Consider the following 18,502-nt stretch of genomic DNA (forward strand, 5'->3'; position numbering starts at 1 on the left):
TCCTCGGAGATTAGCGCTCACTCACAAATAATATCCCACTGAATCTTCAAGACAGTGGAAAATGGTGACAGAGCCCGACAGTATGAGGAGGAGAAGGTGGATCGAAGCTGAGGGAAGTTGAGATTAGCGAACTGCGCTCGAGCCTGAACGGGCGGTGGGAAGTGGCTCATTAGCGTCACCCGCAAACGGGGCTGGTAACGTACTTGATAAGAAGGAAGTTGACACGAGGAGACCGTAGAGGTAAAATAAATTACCGACAGTGATGAGAAACCTTGAGGAATGAAGTCGAGAGACACTGACAAGCTTTGTGAGCGGGAGGATGACGTCGAACACGTGCATGTTACATCTACACGTTACCAACTACACCTTTGGAGAGAGAATATGATAAAAAAACGTTCAGTGTCTATGTACAAACTGACACCAAGTGACGCCAGATACAGATCGTAACATACAGAGCTTCGTGTATCTCTGAAGGCTTGGTCTCCAATGATCTAGATAGAACACGATGCAGACAGAACATTGATACACTAACGCCAAAACAAAAACGCAGGACAATAGGGAGCATTCCTGCAAATTTCGAGTTGGGATGAGTCAGGCAGACTATTACCGCTTCTCGATGAGCAGGAAATGCATCGCACTGTACGCAATGATGATAAACGCGCCAGATATCACAGCGAGTCCAATGACATCGCTCCAGTAAGCCTGCGTATCAAATCCAAAGGCACTCAAAATTGATGCCCCAGGAACTTCAATATCCAATCCGTACTTGTGATCAATCAGAGTCAGGAATGTTACTTCATTGACAATCAAGGCCTCAAAGCCATAATGGAAAATGGAGAGCTGGCAGGATCATTAGTAATATGAAATAAATGTACAAAGGGTGTTGTGAAAGACTTACAGTTTGCAGCCACAATGCTGACGCGGGAATTGCATCATGATTCAGCAAAAGACCGGCGAACAGTAAGCTGAAAAGCATGACCAGACTGCCGATGAGGTTGGCAACTCCGCCATCCCGGAAAATGATGCCAATGAAGAGACAAATGTTGGCGGCGGCAAGATTGAAAAGGACCAAGACCAACAAGAAATGGAAAAACTCGGGCCATGCCGGAATCAAACCTGTCATGGGGTAGACGATGATGCCCATGATAATGGGGGGGATCAATCTCAGAGGAACAATATCAAATACAACCTTGGCTGCAAAGTAGGTGATCGGGTGGTAGTAACCGTTGGCCCGCTCACGCACAAACAGAAGCCGCTCCGAGGAAAACACGTTGAGACTGGTCAAAGTGCTGAAACCGAACAAGGCTAAGATGAAGAAGAAGAGACCGAGGCGATTCTGGAAGCCCTTGATGTCATCGGTGAGGCCATAGAAGAGGTAGCCAGATAAGACCGCAAGTAAGATTGCAATCGCATAGTGAGTAAGCATCAACATCGGGTTTCGGTATAGATTACGCCATGTGCGCTGGGACAAAATCATGAACTGCCGGATCAATCCAACTCGGGCATAACCCTTAGATTCTGACAACAGGGGTGAGGTAGTTGAGCCGTTGGCAGCCTGGACGTTCTGGACAGCAGATAAGATTTCATCACGAACATAATGGCAGACGTCAGAGACTGCGTAGCTGGCGACTAATACGTCAAGGTCACTCTGGCCGGGGGCTGGAGGAGGCAGCTGATCTGGATCATCAAGAATTTGAGGTGGAACGTTGCCCTGTTGACGGGAAAGGCGATGCCATTGTTGATTATTCTCAGCCACGTCTAATGTTGCGCTCTCGTCATCCGTCTTTGGCGTCATTGGGCGTTCGTTGTTCTGCTTTCGAGAGTAGAGTTGGCGATCTTGCTGTTGTTTCAGAGATACCCTTCGATTGGTCTTGGGTCTCCGGCTGGTCGAGTCACTCGTATCATCCATGCTCACATTCGAGGCACTAGCAACAGATTTGACGGCCCTCAGGCTGCTAGATGCAGTCTTTGGAGGACCAGAACGTCCACTCACAGATGCTACTTCATCCGTGTATGAGTGTCCAGCACTAGCATGCATTGTCAGGTCAACTAGGTAATCCGCAATGTTGAATCCTGGTGGACATGAATAGCCCACTTGGTCGAAATATTGCTGACAGTCCGAGAAGGGCCCGGAATACACGGTTCGTCCCTCGGCAAGAAGAATCAGTCGATCAAAAAGAGCAACGATGTTTGAGCGCGGCTGATGGATCGTGAAGATAACAGTCCGATTGTAGGTCTTCGCCAGGGTCACCAAGCATTCGACCACGTTGAAAGCGTTGTACGCATCGAGTCCACTAGTGGGTTCATCCAAAAAGAGAATACTAGGACTGGTAACCAGTTCGCAGGCGATGCCAACGCGGCGCTTCTCTCCGCCAGAGATACCACGACCTTTGCCTTCTTCCGAGCCAATCAGTTGATCTTTGATATGGTAGATACCTAGCTGCTTTTCAACTTCCAAGACTCTTTGCTCTTTGGCTGGCCGGCTCATGTCCCGTGGAAGTCTGAGCAAGGCACTGGTCAAGATGGTTTCATGGACCGTCAAAGTGGGAAGCATTGTGTCTTCTTGGTCGACAAAGCCCACCATAGTCTTAAAGTCGGCATCATCAAGTATCTCCCCGTTGACATAGAAGTTTCCTTGCACCGTTCCCCGTTTATTCTTCCGGGCCAGGATATCGAGAAATGAGGTTTTACCCGCACCGGATGCTCCCATGATAGCAGTGATCTGACCTGGTGTGGAGGCACCTTGAATACCCGACAGAATCTCCTTTCCGTTGAGGGTGTAGGACACATCGTCCCAATACAAAGCTGCCGGTCGGTAATCCGCCAGAAGCTTGGCAGTTTCGTCATCAGAATCATCAGAAAGAGATAGACGAAGGTAGCCACGACGTGCGGCGCGGCGGGACAGATACCACACCAGTAGAATGACAGCAACGACAAACAAGGAGCATCCCGCTATCACACTAGCAATGAGTGGGGTATTGATTTTCTTCACGGGACGTGTGTAACCAGGTTCATCAGTCTTATACATGCACTCTCCTGAGTCGCAAGAGAGGAAGATGCTAGGATCACCAAAGACCCCGGAAATCAAACCGTTCATCTGTGGCTCTGAGAAGATGCTCCTCGTACCTTCGGGTGTTGATTTGGTGTCAAAGGTAGCTGGACCTTTAATCAACTGATCTAAGAAGTCTCCAAGGTTGATCGATCCATTCTCTCCGCAGAGGAAACGTCCCGGAATACACGAACATTGGAGATGTTCGCACTCATAGTGAGTGTTGTTGGAGTTATAGTCCGATTCCATGCTCCATTTGCAAGTATCCAACCCACAGTAGAACGATTCCTTCTGATCAACCCAGAACTGGAAGCTACAAGTCTTATCTTCCTCTTTGCAGCCGAATGTCACTTGTGGTTTGCGACCATCGAGTTGCTTCAAGATCATATGATTGGTCACATCACACATCTGGAAGTTCTCCTTGACCGTGACACCTTGTTTGTAACACACACCTCCTTCACCCTCCGGCATCATAGCATTGCAGGCATCATCGGAGTCGCATACATTGCAGTTGATGCCCTTCCAACCAGGCTTACACTGGCAGGTATCGGTGGTACGTTGTGGTCGTTTGTTGTCGTCGGCCAGCGACCCACATAGAGGAATCGAGCAGTCATCGCCTCCAAATCCCGGAGGACAAGAGCATTTTCCGTTGAAGTTGTTGCACTCTGCAAAGTGTGTACAGTTATCGTTGTTGAGCTGGCAGTTGAAGCAAGCTGGACACTCGGGGCATCCGGGTGGTGTATCGCCGAGAGAGTCATATCGAGGGAGCAGGCTAAAGTCGGACACTCCGCTCCATTCTGCGGCAGATGCCAACAAGGGAGTCAAAGCGAGCAGGGTAAAGGGCAGTACGCGAGTCAAGCGCATCTTGAGGAAAGGATGGCGACAGCCCTGATGCGCGATACCAGCAACCAGAGAAGGAATGCGGAAGCTGATCACCAAGTAAATCAAAACAAGTTAATAAATACGAACATCCATGGAGTAGAGGTGAGGTGAGGCAAGCAAGTCCAAGTATGAAGGTCGGAGGCGGAGTGGAGAGGTGAGATTGGCCCCAACGATGACGCGGGCGGAGAGAGGCTGGGCTGCATGGATGTCAGGAACCCGCGACATGGGTGACTGACACTCTTATGCACAATTACCCCTGTCTTGATTGAAGGGATTTCTGCTTATTCTGCTTATTTACTGAATTTACTGAATTCTCATTACGCTTCGTATGTCTTGCATTATTCTCCGTAGTCATAACATGGCCCCAATGCGGGGGAACACGTGATGCTCAGAGAAGTTGCCGTCCGATTTGGCCTGTCAACTCCATCTTGGACAGGCCGGACAGAAACCCTTGAATACGTCTGGGCAGGTTTGATCCTGGAAACAATTTGATCAAATCCCCTGAGCTCCAGTGTGGTCATAACCAGACGCCGCCATGGTGAAAATCGAGGCCTTCGCAGTTGAACAGGTACCTCCCCGCATTACTCGATTATTCGGTGGCACTCCTCTGTTCTTTAACTGTGACGCGAGAGAAGTGACAGTTGCTGATTGAATAACAGTGGATGGACAAGTATGAGACAATTGCCAAATATAACACCGCTGAAACCTGTTGCGCATCCATCTCCATCGATGATCTTCGAGCGCTATCCGAGGATAAGGAGTCCAACCCTTTGACCGAGCTTCAGTCTACCAAGCTCACGTATGGGGCAATTCGTGGGTCTGACAAGCTGCGTACAACTCTTGCCAATCTATATTCGGCGAAGACACCCGCCCAGCTGCCCAAGGACAACGTGTTGATAACCGCTGGGGCAATTCAAGCGAACTTCTTGCTGCTGTACACGTTGGTTGGCCCAGGTGACCATGTCATCTGCCATTACCCCACATATCAACAACTCTACTCTGTGCCTGCATCATTGGGAGCAGAGGTCAGCCTGTGGAAGTCCAAAGAGGCTGACGGGTGGCAATTGGATCTCGGAGAGCTGAAAAGCCTCATTCGTCCCAACACCAAGCTGATCATTATTAAGTATGAGAATCTCTGGCTCAGTTCATTGTATTTCACTGGCTAATAGTTTCTACTTGATAGCAACCCGCAAAACCCAACTGGAGCCATTGTTCCACATGAAACTCTCAAGCAATTGGTAGAAATCGCACGTGAGAAATCTATCATACTTCATGCCGACGAAGTTTACCGTCCAATTTTCCACGGCATCAGTCCCATGGACTCGAAGTTCCCGTCATCTCTTATCTCGCTCGGGTATGAACGAACCGTGGTGACAGGATCAGTTTCCAAAGCCTACAGTTTGGCAGGATTGCGGGTTGGCTGGATTGCTTCACGCGATAAATCAATCATTGAATCCTGCGCTAATACACGGGACTATACCACTATCTCTGTCGGTCAGATTGACGATGCGATCGCCAGTTTCGCACTATCCCCCGATTGTATTCACAATCTTTTGAAGCGAAATATTGAATTGGCCCGGACCAATCTTGCAATCTTGGAAAAGTTCATTGAAGACCATCGATGGGCCTGTGATTGGGTCAAGCCACAGGCAGGAACCACTGCATTTGTGCGTTTTAACAAAATGGGAAAGCCGGTAGATGATGTTGCTTTCTGCGAGATGGTACTAGAAAGAACCGGTGTGATGCTTGTGCCCGGAAGTCTTTGTTTTGGAGGGGGAGAAGATTTCAAGGGCTATGTTCGGATTGGGTTTGTTCCCGAAACGGAAGTATTGGAAAAAGGCCTGGAGGCATTGCGAGTATTCATGGAAGATGGGTATGAAGATGTTCCTGTGGTCAAAAAGTTAGCCCTGAGGTGATACCCAACACAGTATTGCGCTGTGTAAAGAGACCTAGATGAATGTGGCTACTGTGATGGATATACCCCATTTGTAGATCTAAAATTTCCCACAACTCCGAAAAAAAGTTGGCAACACAAATAGTATATTTCTAAGGAACCAGGTCGAATATAACGCTAGGGCAAGCAAAGTCAAGAGACGCCCCCAAGTGATAACGTTAGAACATAGGCGGTGACGTATGATCAACAGAGCAAAGGATCCACTCCATAGGCTTAATTTATGCACCAGTTCCCTTTGCAGGATTTACTCTAGTAGGCACGATATAAGATAACAATCGAGGACGCATAGGGTAAACTGGCTGACTTGGACCAGTCGAGACCTTGTGTCTTTGTTGAATGATGTATACCCAGGGGGGTAAACATACGTATACTCCACTTGTAAATTGGACATGAGGTACAATGGAGCAAAGCGAGGGAAAGGACACGATAGACAGGGAAAAATGTGGCACATACTGAGGGTACCTCGCAAGCGTACAGAAGACTCCGAGCTATTGAAATAGTGTAATGGCTGGTCAACGTGGAATGCATTGAATTCATAGAACGTGCATTAACTTAATTAGCCTGAGAACATTGAACATTGAAATGTGCACGAGTTATGTCATCGAACCGAGGCAACTTCCCCAATCTCACCACTCTCCCAACTTCTTGGCTTTATAACCTCGCTCTCCTCCCTACATTTGGAGACTCTCTAGTGTTCTGTCGGTTTTTTTTTGGTCTTCAGAAGAGGCCAGCCCAAAAATAACCACACCACATTCTTTCCCTTAGCCACGCGCACGACACTCAAACTGAAACCCGCGACTCTGTCTACGTATTCCTATCACACTACTCACTCAATACAGTTCTTCTCTGGGTCTCATTATAGATCGCATTCACAATGTTTCCTTCCCTCCCAGGTAAGTAAGAGGATTCCTGGTAAATTAACACTTCGCTAACAAGCCATTTCTTCGCGCAGATATTCCCTTGGGTCTTGCGCTACCAGCCGCGGCGACAACGCTGGCATACTTGAATGCAAAATGGTCACTTTCCTACGATGTCAATATGATCAGATCGCTTTTCAAGATGAGCATGAAATTACGATTTGCTGAACGTGGCGACCGTCTGAATCTCTTCTACACATTGGAAGCCTTTGCACTTGCCCCCACAACCGCCAACCACCCTTTCATTGTTTATAATGGCAAAACATGGACATTTCATGAAACGTATCTTATGACACTACGCTATGGATCCTGGTTTAAGAAGAACCATGGTGTCAAACGCAAAGAAATCGTCGCTATCGACTTCATGAACTCGTCCACGTTCCTCTTCATGGTGCTTGGACTTTGGAGTATTGGAGCAGTTCCGGCGCTGATCAACTATAACCTGGCTGGCAAGCCACTCACTCACTCGATCCGGGCATCCACCGCGAAGCTCCTGATTGTCGATCCGGATGTTAGCCACTGCTTCCCGGATGAGCAGCAAAAGGTTTTGACTTCACCGGGCTTCCGGGATGGCAAGAGCTCAGTCAAAATTGTATTCCATACCCCTGAGCTGGAAGCCGAGATTATGGGATTGGAGCCTGTCCGGGAAGATGACGAGGCCCGCAATGGGTTGACACCCCGCGATATGGCCATGTTGATCTACACCAGTGGCACTACTGGACTTCCAAAACCTGCCATTGTTAGCTGGAAGAAGTGCTGGTCTGGAAGTGGGTTCATTTCAGATTGGATGGGCGTCACTCCTTCTGACAAGTTCTTCACATGCATGCCTCTCTACCATAGTTCTGCTTCGGTGCTCGGCTTTATAACTTGCTTGATGAGTGGATCAACTCTGGTCCTTGGCCGTCGATTCTCAGCGCGGAACTTTTTGAAAGAGGCTCGTGAGAATGATGCCACAATAATTCAATATGTGGGCGAAACACTACGCTACCTCTTGGGCGTAGCCCCTGAGATAGATCCAGTAACTGGCGAGGACCTTGACAAGAAACACAAGATCCGTTTAGCATTTGGAAATGGTCTGCGGCCTGACATCTGGAACCGGTTTAAAGAGCGCTTCAATATTCCAACCATCGCTGAGTTCTATGCAGCCACGGAAGGCACTGCGGGTGCATGGAACATCTCGTCCAACAATTTCTCTGCAGGTGCCATCGGTCGAAACGGTGCCATCGGAGACATTGTTTTTGGCCGTTCAACCGCGATTGTGGATGTTGACCATGAAACTCAGGAGCCTTGGCGTGATCCGAAGACTGGTCTTTGCAAGAAGGTCCCACGAGGTGACCCGGGCGAGCTGCTATTCGCTATCGATGCAAAAGATCCCACTGCGGCTTTCCAGGGCTACTTTGGAAATAAGAAAGCGACAGAAGGCAAGATCATCCGCGATGTAATCAAGAAGGGCGACGCCTACTTCCGCACCGGTGATATGATTCGATGGGACAGAGATGGCCGCTGGTTCTTCTCTGACAGATTGGGTGATACATTCCGATGGAAGAGCGAGAATGTTTCTACTAGCGAGGTCTCCGAGGTCTTGGGTGCCCACCCCGAAGTTTACGAAGCCAACGTGTATGGCGTAGCACTTCCAAACCATGATGGCCGTGCAGGATGTGCAGCCATAGTATTCCAACAACAGATGTCAAAGGGGAACAAGTCCGACCCTGCATCTGAACCATCAAGCGAGGTTCTTGCTAGCCTGGCTGCACATGTCCTCAAGAATTTACCTAGGTTTGCCGCTCCCCTCTTCTTGCGGGTCACACCTGAGATGCAGTCAACTGGCAACAACAAGCAGCAGAAGCATGCTTTGCGGACCGAAGGTGTAAGCCCAGCCCTAGTTTCCAAGAAAGACTTGATCTATTGGCTTCAGGGTGACACCTATGTTCCCTTTGGGCAGAAGGACTGGGACCGCATGAATGGTGGTCAAGTTCGACTTTGATTCCTTGCGGTTTCTGTCTCATATCTCATTTGTTCCACCTTTCCTAAAGCACATCGTATTTTTATTTACCTTTCCTCCATAGATACCCGCCATATCTCTCAATTTATCAATATGTACACGCTGAATTGGTGTTGTTATTTTACTCTTAATAAAGTTCAATGTTATTGCCTACCCATGAAAAGCGGGCCATCGCGGCGCTTGACTATTCATGTGTCGTTTTGAAATTTAAACTCACCTTCTAGAGGAATGCTTTTCTGATTTGTAACAAGAGCCGTGATAAATGTATCGGGTGCAAAATGGACCCTTTTACCATATTTTAATAGAAACCAAAGACCGCTGCGAAGACCGCCTCATTGTACATTGCGCAAGTCCGTATATGCGATCTAATATTTGCGATTTCATTATAACAGTATACAAGGAAAAGAGGAAACGAGGGACAGACAGAAAGAGAAAAAGAAGGAAAGAAAGAAAGTGGAAAGGAAAGCGAAAGGGAAAGGGAAAGGGAAAGTGAAAAGGAAAGCGAGAAGGAGGGAATAACGATGAGGGCCAAACGAAAAGAATGATCGATCACATTCTCGCCAAGAGTGACATAAAAATAGGAAAAGGGCAAAAGAGGGGGATAATTTGACTTGTTCTCAGCCGTTAAACATTAGGATGTCGTCTTTTTGGCCTTGTTCGATCGGGAATATGGCAAAACCCGGAAGAGGTAGTATAGGAAGATGGCGCCGAAGATATTAAAGGTGAAGTATGCCCAGAGAATCCCGTAATCTCGCCACCGGTTATCCCAGAAAATGTCACGACCGGCAAGATATTGATCAGCTGAGCGGAGGGGACAGTACTGACACTGCCCAGTAGAAGACCAGTTGTAGAGCTGCCCGGGTGCCATCTCCAGATACTTTCCGAGATACTCTCCGCATGTTTGTCCGAAAGGGGCCTCCATACTGATCATTTCTCGTTCTGAGCAATGAATTGGACGACCATGTAGTGCAGTTGCACTGATACCACCGACATAATAGGTCAAAGGTGAGACTTTGTGCATCTGGCTCCAGAAGGGAGGCAAAGCGCTCGGTGGCTGCATGACACCGTTAGACAACAGCGACAGCACAAACATAAAGAGAGCTAGCATACTGCCCAGCACTGGACTAGGCACTGCAGAAGCTACCAATGAGGCAAAGCTAGAGGCATACAGGAAGAATTGCAACACAAAAAGAAAGACGAGCCCCTGGCGCTGCGGATCTTGATTACCACCATAGACAGAGAAATAGAAAGAGGCCCATGTGCAAACCCCAAGTAGAGCCTGCCAGGGTAACTCAACCACGATTTGTGAAAAAATGAATACCTTCCAGGAATACGTCTTGGATGGTCGCTCGCGAAGCTCGTACAGAGTCCGCCTGCCGATGAATTTTGGCATAATCCTATTCACGGTCAGTTCCTTGTTCTTTTGTTGAAGGGTAGGGATGATATAAGATGAAGTCTTACTGGTTGACCATGGTGGAAAAAATGGTACATAGAAGGAATAGGCTGAACAAGGTATTTTGAAAGCCTTGGTTAGAGTCGTCGGACATCCAAAACGAGAAGCCGACGAAGAGACCACAGACAATACCCAAAGCAAGCTTGGCTATGATGTAGTCCGGCTGGCGATAGTATTGCTGGAAGTCACGCTTCATGACCTGGTATAATTGAGCAGTAATTGGCATGGCAAATTCAAGCTCGCTTTGAGTGTCGATATTCGGGGCCTCAGATGGATTCGAAGAGATCTGACGAAGATGATCAAGAACTTGCTCATTTTGAGGACTCCTTTTCCAGATTGCTACCCAATCGAGGGATTGAGAGCTTTCCTGTGAGCCTTCGCTGACCACGTCAAGTATGTATTCGGCCGGCTGCAAGAAGAAAAGTCAGCCCCAACACGTCGAACATTGGGGATGTAGTGAGCGGTAGTCCATGACCTACGTTTTCGTTTGATCCGCATGGACGTGCACCATTTGTTTCCAAATAATTCAGAAGAGTGCGAGAGTGATCCCCAATGTCCCCAAAGTATACAGTCTTACCGCCTTTCGCAAGTAACAGGAGGCGGTCGAATTGTTCGAACATGACAGCACTGGGCTGATGGATTGTTGCAAGTACCGCTTGTCCATGATCAGCGAGCTTCCTCATAAACGAAAATATTGCCAAAGAGCTTTGTGAATCTAGTCCACTAGTAGGCTCATCTAGGAAGATCAGTAATTCAGGCTTTGCAGCCAGCTCAACACCGATGGTGAGAAGCTTTCTCTGTTCGATGTTCAACCCTTCGCCAGGGTTTCCAACGACGGCTTCAGCAAAGTCCTCCATTCCCAATAGTTGAATCACTTCCTCCACGAATGCATATTTTTCTTCCATAGAGACCGACCGGGGTTGCCGCAGTGCTGCACTGAACCGAAGAGCCTCTCTGATTGTGGCAGTTTCACAGTGAAGATCATTCTGTTCCACATATCCAGTCTTGCGACAGATGCTGGTATTGAGGCTTCTACCGTTGACCAGCATATCTCCCGTTACGACGCCACATGTCATTCGCTGGGACAAGACATCCAAAAGAGTAGTTTTCCCTGCACCGGACATTCCCTTATTCAGTTAGCACGAAGCACCGTGTTTGAAGGAATATTTGATTAAATGGTACACACCATAAGAGCAGTGAAGGTCCCTGGCTTGACCCAACCGCTAACATCATCCAACAGCCTTTTTGTTCCTCCTTTGACTGGAATGTCGTAGCATAATCCCTGCCACGAAAATATATTTCCTTGATCTGGCAACAAGTCACGAGACTGCGAGTTAGACTTCGAAAGCTCTTTCGATACTTTGGGCCCCGGACCGGTTTCTTCGTCTAGGCTCAAGTTCGAGGGTATATGACCAGGAAGAAATGACAGCGTCTTGGGAGCGGAGGCAGAGCGTGGGACAAGCTCTGTCAGAACGAGATAAAACACGTGGAAGGAAATAAAGAACGCAATAAGAATGCCAAAATTCCTCCATAGATGATCGTAGGAGTAACCATAATGCTGCTCAATATACCTGTCTCCAGACACGAAGTGCTCTCCGGCGACAGCACCCGCTTCCAAGCAAGTAAAAGACAGACCCAAAAGGGATGGATAGTCCGGTAAATATTCCACGCATTCGGCCTGCAAACCGTGGAACTCGTTAGCCATGATTGCTTCGAATGCGTAGAAAATCGGATTGAGCCAACGGATCCAACCAAGCCATGGGCGCATGTCGGGCTGCGGTATAGTAAACCCAGTGTATACCGCAATGCAGATAATGATAATTCCACCCAAAGCCATTGCTTGACTGAGTGTTTTAGTGATCGTGGCCAAGCAACGAAACAACCCGGACATGGTCACAACCGACACAAGTTGGAGGAGGATGTAAATAAAGAAGTGTCCAGGCTCTCTTTGAAGATGTGCCAAAAAATATATGATGATGCTGGCAATCAGACATCGAAGGAGCTTGATAGGGAGATCTATGATAACTCCAGCGAGGGCCTCAGTGAACGGGTGAACGAAGCTGAAGCGAGCTTGTTTTTCCACGACTGGTCTTTGACTGTACAGGACGTTGATCTCCAGCAGAGCAATCAAGTTGTTTGTCAGAACTGCCAAAAAGATGACGGATGCCCTTTGGGGCATTCCCACTGAGGTGGCTGGAATATTATAGAAGAGAGTGCTGATCAGAACAGCTATAACAATTTGAACCACTGCGGTCGCAATAATACCTGCACGGTCATTTAAAGTTCGTCGGTACGCTCTGACAAGACATAATCGTATTTGCATCGGCACAGAGAGAAGGAACGGGCTGGATGGTCGGACATGGTTGGCCTGTTCGGTACGTTTGGCGTCGTTCAATCTGATCTCTTCTTGTCCATCGAGAGGGAACCTCTGAGAGTGATGTTTCATCTTCTCGCGAAGCTCCGAATACTCTGGACTTTGTCTCCAGTATGTCTCAAAATGTTCTGGACTTCGCGGAACCTTCTCTTCCATGCCGGCTTGAGGTAAACGCTCACTTGGATTAGTTATGGAAGTGAGGAAATCGGCGCTGACCTGTCGAGGATGACGTTTCCATCCCATCTTTTCAAAGTATGCCACAGCATGATGGCAGGGACCAAAATATACTTGCCGCCCTTCATAGAGAACTGTGACGTTATCAAAGGTATTGTAGATAGGCTCCGAAGCCTGGTATACTGCGGCAGCGTGGCATGATTTGGTGAGGTTGGCAGACAGACGAAGAGTTTGGACAAAGTCCAGTGCACTGGTTGCATCAAGACCTCGTGTGCTATTGTCCCACGCACCGATGGGAGCTCTCGCTAGGGTCATTTCAGCTATGCTGTAGTTTAAATATTGTCCAGTTAGTCAATGTGAAAGACAACGCAGTGAAGTTGGAAATCACTTACCTCACTCGTTTTCTTTCTCCACCACTAACTCCACGAATATATTCGTTGCCCACTTGGGTATTTTGCGTATGGGAGAGCTCGAACAGGGCCAAAGCAACCTGCACTGCCACCCTCGCATATTCATCGCGACTCATGTTACCCAGCCTGGCATGCGGCGCGCGTGCATACGCAGCAAACTCAAGGGTTTCACGAACAGTCAAATGTGGAAAATGATGATCTTCTTCTTGGTTGTAGACCACCTCCCCACGATGTTCCTTTATCATCCTAGCAAACGAAACTCCCTTGTACTGGATCTTACTGGCCGGGTTTAAACTCAAGCCATCCAAGCAACCACAAATCGCCTTAAGCAATGTTGAACATCCACTACCTGGGCGACCCAGAACCAGAAGTAACTCGCCATTGCTCACCAGTCCATCGAAATTCTGCAGAATATTGGTTGGCTGTTCCTGACCTTTCGTGCGAAGGAAAAGGTTCACAATCGTTAACATAGGGCGAATCAAAGCCGAAAGAACCGTTGGCTGAACTTGGAGAGACGAGGCAGAGCCCTGAATAGAGAGATCCTCGAATAGAATTCCACGATGTCGACCTTCACCGGCTATGGAATCAAGGATTTGGATATTTCGCTTTGCCCATTCATGACGATCGAATGAGGAAGAGTTGAGAGGTATCGGGTCTGCCTCTTTGTTCCAGATTTGTATGATAGGATCTTGTTCATCCCGGCTAGATGGAACACCAGAGGAGCTCTCTGGGCTATTGCTCGCCACTGCGCTGAGACTCTGTCGTTCACCAGATTGCTCGACGCCATCGATGTCGGCCATAATGGCAGGAGAGGCCTTGGGCGTTGTCGGAAGTATATCAAACGAGATGAAGCGGCTACCACCAGGACTGGACACCTTGGAGAATTACGCGATCTGACAAGATCTCGCATATTTAAAATTCCCGTAATTTCTTAACCCCTATGATTTACCCCTGCCGGCATTTTCCAGGTCATCCCTCTGTGATTGGAGATGAATGGAATGTGTAGGTGGAGCTCAGTGGAAAGCGAAACTAGTGAATATGCAAAAAACAATACTATGCCATGCAAGGGTGCCTTCGAAGTCAAAACATCCGTTCCGTGCCAGGTTATAAAATAATCAAGCTATTGACCCCGAACTTTGGAAATAACGAATCATCTTTAATGATATTCAATCACAATTCAAGGGCATTAGCTTCATTGGACACTATTTGCTATGCGATGAGTGCAAGAGCTGAGGATAATACTACAGATCGCTCATACAGGTCCATACTGTAGTGTAAAAAGACTTTGAATGGGCATTTGATGATTTGAAGTAGATGAGATGTATTTGAATACCTTACAGATACACGTCTACTGTACGTTAGATGGCTTTTAGATGATCACGCTAGGAAAAACAAACCATGCGACGAACAAGGGTAAGTAAACATGACAATAGACGGAATACCAGAAATCTCTTCACTTAGACTTAGTGTAAAAGAAACCGAGAAAAAGCAGAATCTGTCAAATAATCTACCAGAACCATAGCCTGGAGATGAGATAATCAAATCCAGTCGCGATGTGATATTCAATCCCCTCACAGCCAATACTCAATCCCAAACCCAAGCACCCAAAATATACTGCTCAGGAAGCAATACGACTTCGCACTTTTCTCCACACCGGACGATTTCCCGATCTGGGTTGCCTTGAGGAGATTCTTGAACCCGAAGAAATGTCCACCAACGGACACAATAAAGAAGGGAAGGCCAAGGCCAGTGAGCAGCCCAGCGAGTGCAATGAGCGCAATGGACGTGTAGAAGAGTCCGTAAGCCAGGATGGGAATGGAATTACGGAACCGAACGGCCATGCTTTTCACGCCGACTTTCAAATCTTCTTCAATATCCTGGCATGCATAGACGATGTCAACCATGATGATGACTGTCGCAATAAATAGAAACATACACACGGTTGGAATGAGATGGTCGAGAGGGTCAACTCCTAGACTATGCATTGTCATCGGGATGGCCCATCCAATGTTCCCCAGTGTCAACTGAGGGTAATCTGTGAACCGCTTGCCAAAAGGATAAAGAAGCGCGAAGAAGATTTTGATGATAGCTTCAATAATGCACTCCCCGGAAGAAATAATAAAACCGAGCTACCGCATGCAAAGAGGGCAACAGTAAAAATGACAGCATTCACTTTTGATACAGCGCCTCGTGGTATCGGTCTGGATTTTGTTCGCGCGATTTGACCATCTAGATCTGAGTCGATGAGATCATTCCAAACGCATCCAGCACAACGTAGGAAGAATGACCAGGTAGAAAAAAGGACCAAGCGATGCAGCAGAATTGATACTGGAAGATCTTTTGCAATCGATGCACTAAAGGCAATACCGACAACATAAGGCGAAGTATTGAGGTAAAATCCCAACAAGCGGTGGATTCGTGTTAATTCAGCATAAGGCAACAAGGACGAAGGAAATAGGTTGAGAATTTTGTTTTGAGGCTGGACAGCCTGATTCTTGTTCATTCCAGTCATTTTGATTTAAAAGAAGAGCTTGTTTAGGCTGTGCTGCATGTGTGATCGGAGGGCTGAGATCAGGACCAAGGTGATATAATTTCCAAAGAGTATGTAGCGATTAGAGGAAGAATAAATGAAATGAGTTGAGTTGGTGTAGAAACCGATAGAAAAAAGAACCTAAGCAAACACTGGAGAGTGGAAACGATACAAGCGTATCAAACAGCTGACTGAACCCTAAAAAGCCGAGTCTCACGAGAAATGAAATGAAAATCCGACATTCCTTGCCTGACAGATCTCATTCCTCACAAGGATAGTATGACACAGTAGACCTAGACACTGTAACGCAACTCCACAGGAATGTCTGGACAGACGAGTAAATCTATCGATTTTAATTAGAGGACGCCTTGCGTAGATCAATAAGGTCAAATGTACAAATGCATGTATGTAAGCTCGTGCTATGCCAATTTGCTAGAAGAGCCCCTGCATGTTTACAGTAGTCACTGCTAGTGATCTACAATGCGTTGTGATATATGCATGCATAAGCCGACTTTCGAGCCACTGGGTTGATGCTTTGAGAACTATTACCGTGTCAAGAATGTAAAAAATGTCTCAAGTACGGTAAATACTGTACTGCTCCAGTCATTTGATCGACAGTGGCGCTTGCTACGTGCTGAGGGAAAAGGATCGAGACGGCCAAAAGTGGTAAAGTGCTTGGATGTCCATAGACCTGGGCACGCATGTCAAATGAAGCGATAAGTCGCCAGAGAAAGATCACGCTTGATAAGGTCGAATCCACAGAAAGGCCCAGCAAAGCGTGATAGGAAAGATCCAAAGAAGCCTCCATCGTAGTTGAGCAGCTGTCTGGCCCTTCTGATCCTTGGAAACTTTTTGAACCCAGCCCGGCCCGGATCGTTCGGGGAATGGAAGGAAATCGACCATTTCCCCCGAGACAGAACCTTGGCAGTTCCCCGTTCTACAAAGCCACCTATAAAGGGAAAGACATAACGGCCAGCAAACGCCTTGACCCAGTCATCACGCGTGTGAAAGCGAGCTCCAAATCTAGATCGCTCGTATGTACTCTTTGCAGGTTCGTATCGCAAGCGTCGATACTCCCGAAGCATTGATTCAATGTGAGCCTGAGATATGCTGGGAATGCCATCCACATGGACAAGTCGATGAATCAGTGAGGCTAAAACAGCAGCATCCTCAATAGCTGTGTTTGCTCCCTGACCAATGTTTGGTGTCATCTGATGATCAAAATATTCAGTGTCTTTGACCTCAATGCAGAGTAGTTTATGGGTAATGAGTGGTTACCTTGTGCACGCTGTCCCCGAGAAGAACTATGCGATTAAAATGCCAGGTTTCGAGCAGTCCCTCCTCAAGTGCCGTCATAGATGCGACAACTCGATTCTTCCAAAGATCACCAACACAAATATCCCCCAAAATGGTAATGTCAGCCAACTTACTGCAAAGGTTGGCTGCGTCATCCGGTGAATAGCGGGGAACATTGGGATAGACATATGCTTGGTCGAGTTTGTGGATAATGAACCAGAACACTCGGCCATCCTTGCCATGGAACGTGATCACGGAAAACTTGTCTCCATACCGGTTTATATGTTCTCCAGTTTCAAGGCCGGGTATCGGCTTCGATATCCCAAAAACGCACGTATATTCAACCTTCAGACCTGAAAATGCAAATGACGACAGAATTAGCACCGGAATATTTCAAAAGGAGCCCAGAACTGTAATTGAAAAGGGAGATAATCAACCTTTCTTTTCGCTTTGTAAAATGTACCCAGGATCCATGGCATCAGCCAACCGCCACATCTCTGACCGGGTATGACTATGGACGCCATCTGCGCCCACAATGAGATCGCCCTCAAATACATCCCCGTCGTCTGTTAATACACTGGCGCGCTCAGGTCCGAGACGTATTTCCGATACACGCTTGTTGGTGATGACGTTTGACGTGGCAGGGTAGTGTTTGAACAATATTTCTAGAACCTTTTGGCGGTCCAGAGAAACTATAGGGTAGCCAAATCTGTGATACACGAAGTCAGAACAATTTTTTCCCTGTATAAAAGGGGATCCGACAAAACCTTTCATGGACTTTCTTGGGTAGCAAACTGCTGAATGAATATCCATCCGGGAAGGAGATATGCATTCGGCTTAGAGGTGCGGTGAGCTTTTCAAGGGTACCATAGACCCCCAGTTGTTGCAAGATTCGGGCTCCATTTGGCCAGATTCCTATGAAGGCGCCTTCTTGAGGAGCTATCTCGGCTCGTTTTTCAAGGATGATATGGTCAATATTCGCTTTGGCCAGACAATGGGCCAGAGTCAGACCAGAAATTGACCCTCCAACAATGATGACTCTAAATTTGGGTTTCTCCATGATTTCTGGTCTTGGACTAGGACAAGGGGAGAACCAGGTGAAGTATTGGTGTGGTGCACAAATTAATGAATCACAAGTGGATCCTAGGATAACTCGAGCCGAATGAGATCGCCAGGCTTCTTCATGAGACAATCTCGCCCTGTACCCCTTGCTGTTGTACACTCCACTGTACTATGACGAGGGGGATTTCTCATAAATAAGATATACATCCAGGGGGGAACGCTCACTGAAATACTTGTTTTTCGGCTATAATTCCACGGCATTCTACTTAGATACACACTCTCATTGGAAGTCCTGTTTTTATCCAGACTGTAGTTACGTATTTGATAAGATACGAGCGATTCCAAAAAATTGACATGCCATTTATGGTCCTGGCTAACACTTGGCGCACATGGCTATCT

The 18,502-nt window shown here is 47.4% G+C and overlaps 6 protein-coding genes across 6 annotated transcripts; 2 read left to right on the top strand and 4 right to left on the bottom strand.

Moving 5' to 3' along the window:
- Positions 1–603: 603 nt before the first annotated feature.
- N7511_010334 (putative ATP-dependent permease ADP1) lies at positions 604–3,913 on the bottom strand (the record flags this gene model as incomplete). The annotated part of the gene is made up of 2 exons (XM_057132711.1): positions 604–840; positions 899–3,913. 2 exons carry the CDS (start codon positions 3,911–3,913, stop codon positions 604–606), a joined length of 3,252 nt encoding a protein of 1,083 aa, XP_056980699.1.
- Positions 3,914–4,466: 553 nt separating this feature from the next.
- N7511_010335 (uncharacterized protein) lies at positions 4,467–5,847 on the top strand (the record flags this gene model as incomplete). The annotated part of the gene is made up of 3 exons (XM_057132712.1): positions 4,467–4,499; positions 4,591–5,054; positions 5,115–5,847. 3 exons carry the CDS (start codon positions 4,467–4,469, stop codon positions 5,845–5,847), a joined length of 1,230 nt encoding a protein of 409 aa, XP_056980700.1.
- A 912-nt stretch (positions 5,848–6,759) lies between these two features.
- Positions 6,760–8,786, top strand: N7511_010336 (uncharacterized protein; the record flags this gene model as incomplete). Its single annotated transcript, XM_057132713.1, has 2 exons — positions 6,760–6,778; positions 6,838–8,786. The coding sequence occupies 2 exons, from the start codon at positions 6,760–6,762 to the stop codon at positions 8,784–8,786; spliced, it is 1,968 nt and encodes a 655-aa protein (XP_056980701.1).
- Positions 8,787–9,435: 649 nt separating this feature from the next.
- Positions 9,436–14,015, bottom strand: N7511_010337 (uncharacterized protein; the record flags this gene model as incomplete). Its single annotated transcript, XM_057132714.1, has 5 exons — positions 9,436–10,201; positions 10,266–10,666; positions 10,737–11,384; positions 11,444–13,130; positions 13,198–14,015. 5 exons carry the CDS (start codon positions 14,013–14,015, stop codon positions 9,436–9,438), a joined length of 4,320 nt encoding a protein of 1,439 aa, XP_056980702.1.
- Positions 14,016–14,786: 771 nt separating this feature from the next.
- Positions 14,787–15,119, bottom strand: N7511_010338 (uncharacterized protein; the record flags this gene model as incomplete). The annotated part of the gene is made up of 1 exon (XM_057132715.1): positions 14,787–15,119. One exon carries the CDS (start codon positions 15,117–15,119, stop codon positions 14,787–14,789), a length of 333 nt encoding a protein of 110 aa, XP_056980703.1.
- A 1,330-nt stretch (positions 15,120–16,449) lies between these two features.
- N7511_010339 (FAD-dependent oxidoreductase) lies at positions 16,450–18,116 on the bottom strand (the record flags this gene model as incomplete). Its single annotated transcript, XM_057132716.1, has 4 exons — positions 16,450–16,956; positions 17,024–17,394; positions 17,479–17,750; positions 17,809–18,116. Coding segments are annotated over 4 exons (1,458 nt in total), but the record flags the coding sequence as incomplete, so codon positions are not given.
- Positions 18,117–18,502: the final 386 nt, after the last annotated feature.

This window comes from Penicillium nucicola (assembly GCF_028828085.1).
Source record: "Penicillium nucicola strain IBT 29836 chromosome Unknown utg000010l, whole genome shotgun sequence".
NCBI classification, from domain to species: Eukaryota; Fungi; Ascomycota; class Eurotiomycetes; order Eurotiales; family Aspergillaceae; genus Penicillium; species Penicillium nucicola.